Source organism: Leucopleurus acutus (assembly GCF_964270905.1).
Source record: "Leucopleurus acutus genome assembly, chromosome: 19".
Classification (NCBI taxonomy): domain Eukaryota; kingdom Metazoa; phylum Chordata; class Mammalia; order Artiodactyla; family Delphinidae; genus Leucopleurus; species Leucopleurus acutus.
In genome coordinates this window covers 55,028,550-55,042,036 of record NC_139161.1, presented here as the reverse complement: position 1 = coordinate 55,042,036, position 13,487 = coordinate 55,028,550, and the positions used below count along the sequence as shown (strand labels likewise).

Below are 13,487 nucleotides of genomic sequence, written 5' to 3'. Positions count from 1 at the left end.
GGAGCTGCTCCAGCTTACTCACTCCTCCTCACTGGAGCTTCATTTAGACTGAATTGGCTTTTATATTTTTGCTTTTGCTATGGGCTTCACTATCTTAAAGCCTGATTTATCATCTGAGTTTTGAAGAGAGAGAAGTCTTTTATCATTGGACAGTTTAGAAACGCAATGCCTTTGTTATAATTCACAAAATGTTCATGACACTTTGGGAAAAGTCACAGAGCACTCAATTGCACTTCACTGTAACTCAATAGATGCTATTACTGTTACCTTCCCAGTAATAAACCACATCCATAAGCCAGTAAATACCAGTATTTTCCAGGAGATACTTGAGGGAGCACTCAATGGCAAGAAAGAATCCATCCACCAACATATCATCAATGTAGTTAACATAAGTCTTCCAAATACTGGAGGTTGGGTCTGCTGAGAAAAGACCCAGGTTTTCCTACAAAATAAAGAAGAATGGATATAAACCATGTTTAATAATATGGGAGAACTGGTCTTATTATCATTAATGGGAATGAAAAGAACACATAGAGAAAAATTGCACTGTTATGAAGAATTTTCTGTTACAGGCAGACTTTGGAGATACTGCGGGTTTGGTTCCAGACCACTGCAATAAAGCCAATATTGCAATAAAGTCAGTCACACAAAGTTTTTGGTTTCCCAGTGCATATACAAGTTATGCTTACACTATACTTTAGTCTATTAAGTGTGCAGCACTATGTCTAAAAAAAGAGTGTTCATACCTTAATTTAAAAATACTTCATTGCTAAAAAATGCTAACCATCATCTGAGCCTTCAGCAAGTCATAATGTTTCACAATAGTATCAAAGATCACTGATCATAGGTCACCGTAAAAGTATAATAAGAATGAAAGAGTTTGAAATACTGTGAGAGTTACCAAAAGGTGACAAAAAGAAAAATGGCATGAATAGACTTGTGATGCAGGGTTCAATTAAAAAAAAAAAAAAAACAGAACAATGCGATATCTGTGAATGCACAGTAAAGCAAAGCACATTAAAATGAGGTATGCCTGTACGTGTGTAACAAACCCATTCTGTCTAATGGGTATAACCCTTGCTTGAAAGGAACACAAAGTTAACCCATGAAGGAAGTGTGGTGCCTCATCCTCTCCCTGAGAAAGGAGGATGGGGTCAGGTCACCTTCTCAGGAGGGACGCTGATGGATGCAATGTGTGCTTCATAGATGCTGACTGATGGCTGTGGAGGAAGCTGCATCAGAGCAGAAGTCAGGGTGGGCAGAAGGAGGAACACTAACGGTAGAGGGCATTATAATTCAAGACATAAGAAATCTGGGGTTCAAGCAAGTAAAGCATTTCCTGGATAATCGTTAGAAATGAACTGGAGTGGATCCCACTCCTGGGCCTATGTCTGGACAAAACTCTAATTTGAAAAGATACCTGCACCCCTATGTCCATAGCAGCACTATTTACAATAGCCAACACATGGAAACAATCTAAATGTCTGTCAACAGATGAATGGATAAAGAAGATGTGGTACATATATACAATGGAATATTACTCACCCATAAAAAAGAATGAAATAATGCCATCTGCAGCAACATGGATGGAACTAGAGATTATCATACTAAGTGAAGTCAGTCAGAAAGAGAGAGACAAAAGCATATGATATCACTTATATGTGGAATCTAAAATACGACACAAATGATTATATCTATGAAACAGGAAGAGACTCACAGACATAGAGAACAGACTTGTGGCTGCCAAGAGGGAAGTGGGTGGCAGAGGGATAGATTGGGAGTTTGGGATAAACAGATGCAAGCTATTCTATATGGGATGGATGAACAGCAAGGTCCTACTGTATAGCACAGGGAACTACAATATCCTGTAATAAACCATAATGGAAAAGAATATGAAAAAGAATATATATATTAATATATATAACAGAATCACTTTGCTGTCCAGCAGAAATTAACACAACATTGTAAATCAACTATACTTCTATAAAATAAATTTAAAAAAAGAAATGAGCTGGAGTGTTTTGTTGTTGGCATTTAAAATTAACTAAAAACCTTTATCATACTGAGTGAATTAGAAAATGTACACACAGAAAGGAATGCACAGGCTTTCTCTCTCTCCTTTTACATGATACAGTCACCGACCTGGTGGTATGGCAAGTACAGATGTCCCATTTACTCATCATTCAGCCTTTTTATAGCAACTTTCCATTTATCTTACATCTTCAAAGAACGTGGTTACCACTTTGCAAAAGTAAATTTTCTAGGTGACTCACGCTTACCCCTTTAGGAAACACTGCCATATTGTAAATCTCATGATTCTGCTTTTAAATGTCAAAACTCTAAAATTTCTAAAGTGTATTACCTATACCTTTCCTTCCTAAGTAGATTAAAGATTTAATGAGAGTCCGTTGTCATGCAAATCATAACACAGTGACAATCCAGAGTTGCTCTTAGGTGTTACTAAAATGTGTATGTCTGTTTGCTTCTACAGTTTAGTTTTTATGACTGCCTTGTAGAGTTGTTTTATCTCTTTCCTACTGTCACCCTATCAATATAGCTATCTATATCTTTCACCTCAAATCTACTATGGTACAAGGAGCAAACGTGTCAGAATTTTCTGTAAACTAACAAGAAATAGCTCAAGTTTCTGATCCTAGCCAAGACAGAGGAATGAGATTGGACTTTCCCTTTTGCTACAAACAGCTACAGAATGGGATACAAGAAATAATTATTTTGGGTAATTGGATGTGATCCCTAAGAGAGGGAAATATTCAAGGTGAGCTTCACAACTACCTGGCTTTCTACCTAGAGGCACTTTCCAAACCATGGCATAGGAAAGTGGACCTCAATTAGAGCATCGTTCCTGCTGGGCAGAAAAGACAGAAATGGGGGTTTGGGACTGCTGAGGTTGCTGAGTCCTTTTGAATCTCTGACTGAGGATTAAGCTGTACATATTTAGGGCAAGATTCTGCAAGGCCTGGCAGAGAACAGTTACTGGGGGCTCTAAGCTGAATGGAGTTTGTGAAGGTCATATAGTGCTGGAAGATGTTTGTGTTCTATCAGAAATAATGAAAAGACCTCACAGATAACCCAGGACTTCAGTTGAGACTCCAGAAATGCAATGCTTTAGAATTAGAGCTCTATTCTAGAGCAAAGCCTCTTTAGACTCTCCCTAAGGAAGCTTAACATAAAGCTTCAACAGGATCAAGCTGACCCACCAGTGAGTTAACTGCCTTCCGAAACAAAACCACAAACTCTTTAAAGGGAAATAACATCCAGATTCTAAAGTGGCATCCAACATGACTAGAATATAATAAAAAATTACTAGACATGCGAAGAAGCAGGAAAATGTGACATATAACCAAGAGAGAAAATAATCACTAAGAACAGACTCAGAAAATAGCTGCCACACCAATCCTGGAATGCCTATTCCTTTGACTTATGTGACACAAAAATAAACTTCCTTCACATTAAAAAAAGGACTCAGAAAATAAAATAGATGTTGGAATTATTAGACAAGAATGTTGTAATTTGATTAACCACCACCACCACCCCCCAATTTGGTGAAAAACAGATTTAAAACCTCACAAACTCCAAGCAGGCTGAATATAAAGAAAACTTACTTAGGCACATCGTAGTTGAATGGAAAAAAATACAAAGAATTTATTTGAAAAGAATCTATTAAAAGGAGCCTGAGAAAAAAGGGGAACAAAGATACACAGTACACTGGCTTCTCATCAGAAACCTTAGAGGGTAGAAGACAATGAAATGACTTCTGAAAGGAAAATAGAACTGTCTACACTGAATTTTATATTCTGTGAAACTCTTCTTCAAAAACAAAGGTGAAATAAGGACATTTTCAGATAAACAAAAACTGAGAGACCGTGTCATCAGCAGACCTAAACTGCAAGACATACTAGAGGAAGCTCTTCTGGCTGAAGAGAAATGACCATAGATGGTAACTTAGTTCTACAGAAAGGAAAAACAAATCTGGAAATGGTGACTATGTGGGTAAATACAAAACTCTATAAATATTTTCCCCAAAGCTTTTAAAACAAAAAATTATAATACTCTGTTGTGGGGTATATTATACACAAACACACACATGCACACACACCAACACTACAAAAGATTCCTGGGCGGTTTGAATTGTTGCTAGGTTCCTGTATTTCATGGGAAAACTCTAAGTAGATTGTGATTGGTTCAAGAGACCTACTAAAACTTAGAACAACCACTGCAAGTGTGATGCAACAAGGTAAAGGCTGAAATGCCAATTGAGAGATGAAAATACAATACTAGAAAATATACAATTAATAACAAGAAGGTGGGAGAGGAAGAGCAGAGGAACAAAAAAGAGATGAAGCCAATGGAAAACAAATAGCAAAACAGTGGTGCTAAATCCAACCATATCAATGATTACATTAAGTGTAATGAGCTAAAAATTTCAATTAACAGGCAAAGTTGTTAGATATAGAAAAGTAAGTTTCTACTATATGCTGTCTATAAGAGAAGAAATTTGAATCCAAAGAAGCAAATAGGTTGGATGTGAAAGGGTGGAAAAAGATGGACAATGCAAAAAGTAGGAATAGTGAATCTGGAAGAAAGGCAATAGAATTATCAGAAAAAAAGACTTCAAGACAAGGGAGTATTATTAGAAATAAAAATAATTTCATAGTGATAAAATGGCCAATTCATCAGGAAGTTACAGTAATTATAAATGTGTTTGCATCTACTAACAGAGCTTCAAATACTTGATGAAAAATCTGAAAGAACTAAAGGATAAAACAGACAAACCCAAAATCATAGGTGGAGATTTTAACATTCTAAGCTTCAGTAACTGGTAGAACAAATAGACAAAAAAACTGTGAAATCATATAGACAATCTGAACAATACTATCAACCACTTTGAACTAATTGATATTTTATAGAACGTCACACCCAACAATGGAAGAATAAACATTGTCAATTGCACAAGGAACATCCAATAACATAGACCACATTCTACATCACAGAACAAGATTTGATGAATTCTAAACAAATGAAATCTTACAGAGTATTTTCTCTGCCCATAATGGAATTAAACTAGATAACAATTTCATTAAGCTATCCAGAGACGACCTAAATATGTGGAAATTAAACAACATACTTCTAAACGACCAATGAGTTGAAGAACAAATCGCAAGAGAAAAATAATTAAAACTGAATGATAATGAAAATGAGGCAGATCAAATTTGTGATTGCAACTGAAGCACTGCTAAGAGGGAAATTTATATCATCAAATGCTTGCATTAGAAAGGAAGAAAGGCTTGAAATCAATACTCTAAGTTTCAACCCTTATAGGCTAGACAAAAAGGAGAAGCAAACTAACCCCAAATTAACCAGAAAGAAATGATAAAGAACAGAAATTAATAAGCTAGGAAACAGATAAAGAACATTTAAAAGGTCAAAAGTACAACATTTTATTGTGTTTCAACCCACAGAAAACCCAAAGATAACAACTGTGATTCATTACTGACTCTGTGCATGAGATCAACCCAGGAGAACTACCCCACGGCTACTTCAGTAGGGCTGGAGCTGGTGGCCATTTATAGCTCTTTTCCCTCATCCAGCCTTGGATGATGAGACACAAGGTTTGCCCTGATCACAAAGCAGGGCAGAGCCTTCCTGCATGAAGGGTAGCACTCTGCATTTTTCCTTCTCTTTACCCAGTGCATCAGGGACACCACAGTCATCTTGCATATCTCCAGGCTCTGCTGAGCTAGGTTATGAGGAAGATGCTGCAGGGTCACACTAGGTTGTGTGGACGAGTTCGGGGTGGTTAGTGCAGTGGATAAATTAGGATTCTGTCCTTGGCATCTCCTTCTACCCCCTAGGGGTTTGGTGCGGGATGTTAAGTCGTGTGACGACTAAGTGGTGTCACTATTAAGATCGTATTAACTTTGACACACTGATACCAGAATGAGACTTGACATACTCCCCATCCATTAGTTTTAGCTCTTTTGCTATCAGTTTTAACTTCTATCCCTGACTGCAGAAGACACAGCATCTACTGATTGTTCTAATTTCCAAATCACTTCTAGCACCCAAACACACTTCATGATGCTTTCCCTGTACTGGTGGTATGTGTGTCTGAGAGGCTGGTTATTACCTGCACAAGGGCATGAATCTTAAAGCCAGATTCTTTGATAAGACTGTAATATTCTTCCATTCGATCACGCTGATCATCCATGGAGAGAAGGCATTCCTTTTTCCCATCTTTTCTCTTAAATATTGGCGACGTCCATGTTTTCATGATGTTTTGAATCTCTTCCACGTTGTCTTTTGTTTTCTGAACTCTTTGTTCAAGATCATGAATACTATTGGTGATCTGAATGACATAATCCCAAATGCCTGTTCCCCAAAAGAGACAGAATTAATTGAAATAGCTTACAGTGGTAGAGCGAAAGGTCTGGTTGCTATGAAACATAGGGATTTAATACCTGTGGGTTTTATAAGACTTTTCTGCACAGGTTAGTTTGTAATCATCAGAGCCTTTTCCTTCCTAGTTGCAACAAAAAGCCACCCCTTACCATGACCCTGGTTATGGCCTTGGTTATGAGCTCTTTGAAGGTAGGGGTCACATCCCCTGTATTTCATATTCTCCTCACAGTCCTGCACATGGTGTCCTATACATGTTAATCAGTCAATGAAAGTTTATTGAATTGCGCTGGAGGATACAAGAAAAGTAAATGCATAGTTCCCTCATTTAAGATGTTTATGGTCCAGTTAAGAAAAGTAAGTAACAATGATAATGTAGTAAAAATCCTCCTCCATGGAGTGCCCAGTATATGCTGGAGACTGCGAGAGAGTTCATGAAAATTCCCCAGAGCGTGGCAGCAAAGCTGTCTAAACCTCCCAGGCACACAGAGGAGGCGGAAGAGGGACGCCGTTCCTCCTTGTCTTCTCTACGTCGGGCACATATCTGAAAGGACAGACTCGTGCTTCAAACCCAGATCAGATTAACCGGGGAATGAAGTGAGGTTCTACCAACTTTATTAGAATCTTGACTTCCAACCTTTCCCCAGACCCCAGGTGGTCTCCTGTTACCTTCTGTTTTCCAGCTCAGAGTCTCCTCTGCAGCTCTCAGGCAGAGATCGATATTTCGCAGCTCTTCCTGCACTAATGGAAATTCCACCTCTAGCAGAGTTTTCATAACCTTGTTGTACCAATTTGCCATCAACTCCAATTTAGCCACAAGCTGCCGATAGAATTCCCTGGAGGAGAACATGGCTGCTGCTGTCTCAGGGATGTGCGTCATCTGCTGAGGTTGAAGATAACTCATTTCTTTCAGCACGGAAATCAGCTGGAGAAAAGAATCGACATAAGTGGCTGTAGTTCAGTGGCAGCGAATAGCAGCCGTATCGATCGGGACTGGGAAACCCCAGGGGCCCAAGGGCCTTCTGGGTCCTTTCTCAACTTCTGCTCCTACTGGTTCCTTAAATCTTCTCTGAGAAGGAAAAGACAACTGGGCTCCCAACTCTTCTTCCAGTGGCTCTGGGCCAGCTCTTCGTTCCTGCCCAGATAACCCTACTCAGGGTTAAGACAAATGCTAAACCTTTAGCAGGGAAATGACCTTAGCCTCCGAGTTTATATTGAAATAAGCGCAAGATAGATATTAAAAATTTAAATGTAAAAAATGAAAACAAAAAATGAAAAAAATGTGGACGATTTATATAATATTGAAGTAGAGAAGACCATTCCAAATGTACAACCAGAAAATAAAATTTATATGCATAAAATATCATACACATAATAAAATGCCACACTTCAACAGATAAAAATACTTGCAGCAGATTTCTTAATATCTGACAGATATATCACAAATAGTCTGACAAATTCATAGGAAAAGAGAGCACTTTCACTCAAAAGTGGGCAACGGATATGAATAAGCAATTCACAGGAGAAGAAAGATAAATGTCCAATGAACACATGAAAAACTTTCTACGTTACTAGTGGTCAAATAAATGCAAATTAAAACAACATTGAGATATTACATATTTTTTGGTTCAACAGGCTAGAAGTGATTTGAAGAAATGAATGATATCTTGCTGGCAGGAGAATGCCTGAGTTACATCTTTCTGAAGAGCAAATTGATAAAATACGCTAAAACTCTCAAAATGTGAGCACCCTTTAGCCCAGCAATCCCCTTTCTAGGCATTTATCCCAAAGAAATACGGTGCAGTAATAACTAAAGATGCTTATTGTAGCATTATTTATAACATATTTTATCCAAATATAAGATGCCATTAATGGTAAGATTCAGTAGTATTTTATGTCAGAAATTTTATGTCAGTAGTATTTTATATCAGTAGTATTTTATGTCAGATTCAGAAATATTTTAGTATTTCACCTAAGGAAGAAAAAAATGTGGTTTATTTAACTATAAACACATGCTATTTTCAGAGATATTAAGATATAAAAAACCCGTGTGTGTCCTAGAATCAATGAAATACAGATTGATAAAACTAGAAAATATTTAAATGTCCAACAATAGAAAATTTTAAATAATTTAAATAAATTATTTACTATATAACATATTACTACATATATATATATATATATATATATATATATATATATATATATATATATATATGTATGTATGCTTTTAACCCATACAATTCTTATCCTGGTCAAATCTTTGATCATGTTCCTCTAGAAAGACAGATGTGTTACTGTTCATTCTTCATAGCGTAGCTGTTGCCACTTTGCTTGAGGTTGGAAGCCAAGGGATATTTGTAGCCCTTCTCTGACTTGTTGTGTTTGTAGTCGTCTCCCCCGACTCACATTATAATTTAGGTATGTATCTCCCTCCACTTTCCTTTTCTCACCCCTTTCCTCTTCCTCCTTTCCCTTCTATCACCTACAAACACCTGTAAAGCACCCACCATGTGCTGCACATGGAAGCAGACAGAGACCTTGTCTTTGGAGCATATAGACGAGGGCCCATCTTCAATACTGTCTTACACCAAGGACTTAATTACTACAATTATACCATCTGGACTGCAGCCTAGTTGGTAATGCAGGTACTCAACTCTTTGGGCATTTAATATTCAATATTGCTCAAAGCGAATGCTGATAAAATTACTCCAAGGATTTAATGAGTTCAACCTCAGACTCATGTCTTGCCAAAGTGAAGAAACAAAGCCTCCAACTCCCTTTGTTGACTTTTATTCTAGGGGGAATTGATGTTCTACTTAAACTGGAATTATCTCTAAAGAAACCAATATTCTGTCAGCTTAGCTTTCACCTCTTTCTATGCTACATTCCTATGGAAGATGCCATCAAGACAGAACTTTAGGAGACAGAAAGGAGACTGCCTTTAGCTTGGTGTGGCCAATACCTTTCTTCAATTTTTAAGCTGAATGATGTACATCCTGATGTGGGCTTGCTTTTGGTTATAGTTTTCTCCAGCATTAAGCTTTCCATGGCTGCTACAGCCCACTGGTTTTCTACCCTTTCTATTTAAAGCAGGGTTTCTCAACCTCAGAACCATTGACAGTTTGGGACAAAAACCTCTTTGCTGTGGGGTGCTGTCCTGTTCATTGTAGGAAGTTTGTATCTACTTACACCATGTGCTACTGGCACCCCTTCACGTTTGACAACCAAAAATGTCTCCATTTTTGGGACAAAATTGCCTTGGTTGAGAACCAATAATCTAGTCTCATTTCCAAAGCTACTCCTTGGAGATTTATCATATGCTACCTAATGAAACTAGACTTTTGCATGTTGAGATTCCGGCTTCTAACTAGCTTGTGGGCTCTTGGAAGTCAGGAACCAGGTTACACTTGGTTGGCCCTCTAACATCTAGTCAACAGCCTTCACCCGCAGTGTGTATTCAAGGTAGGCCCGGTTGACTATGGTACCAAACGGTATCACTATGGTACCAAGTGATATTTTGCAATATTTTCTGTTGTGCAAAATCAAAGCAAATATACTGGCTGACCCTGGAGAAAAATGTGAACAGTGGACAACTTAAGAAAACACTACACCCTAAGATTTATCCCAAAAAAGAAATCCAGGGTGCAAGTTCTTTTGAGCAGCTTTTGCATACTCTTATAGAAAGACTTTTTGCCTTTGAAATCAGCAGAGTCAAATGAAACTCTTCAGAAACCAAGAGGAAGTTACTGCCTTTGGACTTACCTGTGGGCTAAAGTTGACAGTGATCTGCTTTGTCTCTGGATCACGTTTCAGAAGTGGCCGGGAAAGGTTGTACTGCGACTTCTCTGATACTGTTTGACACCAGTCCTCGTAGAGTCTTCTCTCATACCTGTGAGGATCAGAGATGACGGTCACCTCATGAGCACCCTCCCAGCTCCCCAATGCCTGGCAATGATTAACTGAAGATACATCTCTCTATATAGATATATATAACATAAATGACATAGCTATATATGTATATATATAACATCTCTATAGCTACCTATCTATCTAATCCAACCATCCATCTATCTATCTATCTTTAATACATATATCTCAGGAACTGAAGATGCTATTAGTGAAATACCTGAATACATTCTTAAGTCAGAGTCATTGACTCAGCCGGGCAAGTCAGCTCCTGCAGGTAACCCCTCATTTCCTAAAGGTGGCAAAGCTTAAATCAGAGGAGAGCAGAAAGAGAGACTCCATGCGATCTTCTGGGAGGATAAGGGAAGTGGTGATTAGTCCTAGTAAATGTTGGAAGAATTTATTGGGTAAGATTTGTTCTCAGGCTAATCTTCACGTGGCTCACGGACATTCACTGTTCAGTCATTACACATTGATGTGTTGGGCTTGGGAGATAAAACGATGAATAAACATCCTATGGTAAACGCAGCTAGTGGTGCAACCACGGGTCAACAGAGGATGCAGCAAGTACAATCCCAGGCAGATGTACTGGGCATTAGGCTTTGAATGGCAGAGGTAGGTGGGTGGGTGGGGGTGGTGAGGAGGATGGCAGGGAGGGTCTCACGGAGGAGGGGCTGAAGCGATGCTTGACTGAGTCTCAGGATGAGCAGCAGCTGGGCAGTGAGGGGGAGTGAGTGTTCCGGGCAGGAGCAGCAGTGTGGACGAAGGTTGAGGCAGGGAGCAGCAGATCGTGTGCTGGGGAGAGTGAGTAGACATTGCACCTGAGGGAGGAGAGGGCAAGGGCCCAGGCATCAGGGAGCACGTTTTGGGTCACGGTAAAAAGGAGCTGGTGGGAGACACTGAGAGGCCTCCCCTACAGGGGATGTAAGGAAAGGGGATTTGGTGATAGTGTGGGCGCTGAGGGGCACAGGTCCAGAGCAGAGAGGCTCTTAGGAAGCCACTGCAGCAGTTCAGGCCCGAGAGGCTCTGGTCTCTGGTGAAATGTGGGTGGTGGGTGCAGAGAGGAGGGGACAGATTTGAAGCTCATATTTGGGAAGTCAAAAGGGTAGAACTTGGGTGACCTGGCAGGTGGAGGTGCTGCCAGCTAAGATGTCTCCACAATGCTAAGTGTGATCATAACTATAATCATAATCATAATGTGTACAGTGCTCCTCTTCTGAATCAGGAGAAGATTACAAGGCAAGACACAGACTGTGTCTGGACGCTGCTTCCCCAAAAGACTGACTGCAGCTTTAAAGAAGGAACAACTATGAACCCATGTAAAATCTTCATTCTTATGCTTTCTCTGTCAAAGGATGCAGGAAGTATTTTTTAAACTTATTGTCTCTTTGTGCGGCACCAACTGTCAATTTCTGTTTAGCGAGTAGCTGCTGAGATTTTCCATGACACTGATCTCGGGGTGCCATGAGGAGCGCCCCACTTCTAGCTCTGCCGAGTTCACGTTCTCAACAAAGCTGCACTGGAAAAGTGCTCATTTCCAGACTAGAGCTGCATTCCCCGGAGACCTGCTGTTTGCAACCCTGAAGCACTGTACTCACAGATATTGTGGTTATAACATAAAACACAGAGCGACACTTCACTGCCACCGAGAAATGTGCACAAACTCAGAATTGCAGAGGGCATGGTGGGGGCTCTGCATTTGCAGAACCATCTAGTCCCGGAAACTGCTTACTTTTCCAACAATGAGAGCATTTCTTCATATTTTTGTATCATGCGCTTTCCTTCGGCAGATTCCATGCAACTACCCATACAAAAGAGAGGAAAAAAATGACATCGAATTAGAAGAAGTGAAAATAATGATCTGAGTAACAAACTGCAGCTTATAAAGAGGAGGCTGAATAGCTTCCCGGCAAGTTTCCAAAGGCCCCTAAATGAGCCTGCACTCTTCTTCCTGAACATCTGCCACCGGCCACTAGAGGGCATCTGCACTTTCCCAAATGCAGTCAGCGCCCAGGTGACAGGAGGATAGCCTCTCCCCGCCAGGGCTCCGCCAACCCCCTCACCCTGGCTGAGCCAGTCTTGCGCGTGTAAAATGAAGTCCTTCAAAAACCAGGAGGGAAATTGAGACATGAAAGAAAAATTCTAGGTGTTGCAGTTTTCTGTATTCAAGAACAAAACTGTATGTAACGTTATACATTATAACAAAAACTATATGACATATATGTGTATATATGTATATAACAGTGCATATATAAAAGAGCAATATATATATATATACATCCCGCACACAGATACAAACATTGTCATATACGTAACAATATGTACATATATATTCCCCTTCTCTGAAATCCATCTAGGGCACGTGATGAGAAATATTCTGCCTCATTACTCATTGCCACATTTATATGAGGTTCCCTCCCACCTCTTATGTCCCCAAACTTGAGCACACAAAACGCACATACATGCACACACACACACGCACACACTTGTATGCTCACATGCGCAGACACACGCTCGGAGGCTTCCCTGGGTCCACTGAGGACCACGGAGGCATCGTTGCCCACACCTGCTCCCCGGTTTTGACACTTCTTTACAGCACAAAATGAAGAGTCCAGCTCCTGGGAAAGTTGGTGAAGTATCTGTAATTTTCAGAAACCTTCACACTAACTGTGTTGGAGGATCTTGTTTGTTCTGCTAGCAAAACGAGGCAGCTTATTGCAAAGATTCTTTAAAATCCATTTGCTCTTTAAATCTTCACAGGCTCCCCCGAGCTTCGAGCTTTGATTTAAGCCCTCACACCTGCAGAGAAAGCACTGGATTTCCTGGAGTTTTTCCCAGTCGCTCGGTCCCCTTTCCTCGTGAAGGAGCAGAGGTGTCTGCAGGACAGCGAGGACAAGCCCTGACCCCAGATCTCAGTTTCTATCTGGAAAAGAACGAGGCTAGAGGAGAGAGTGGCTTCTGCACCTCGGCCCCTGGGACTTGCCTGGGAGGCTTGAGAAGTCACAGGAATAAGTGCATCAAACTCCCTGCAGGTTCTACTTCACTTCATGGCGAGGAATCAAAACCATTTCACTAACCAATTCATAAATATATCACAGAGTATACACGAGAATGTGAATTCATTTTTAGAACAAACGGGAACTTCCATGGGAACTGTGGAG

General features: G+C 40.0%; 1 protein-coding gene across 1 annotated transcript in view; it reads right to left on the bottom strand.

Annotated features, from left to right (window-relative positions):
• The window catches only part of DNAH9 (dynein axonemal heavy chain 9), a gene marked incomplete at both ends in the record, with an annotated part of 297,882 nt that overhangs the window by 246,549 nt on the left and 37,846 nt on the right, over positions 1-13,487 (bottom strand). The window contains 5 exons of the mRNA XM_082861738.1: positions 307-442; positions 6,149-6,390; positions 7,087-7,342; positions 10,183-10,309; positions 12,059-12,127. Coding sequence (XP_082717864.1) covers positions 307-442; positions 6,149-6,390; positions 7,087-7,342; positions 10,183-10,309; positions 12,059-12,127 — 830 coding nt within the window. The remainder of the gene's footprint in view (positions 1-306; positions 443-6,148; positions 6,391-7,086; positions 7,343-10,182; positions 10,310-12,058; positions 12,128-13,487) is intronic.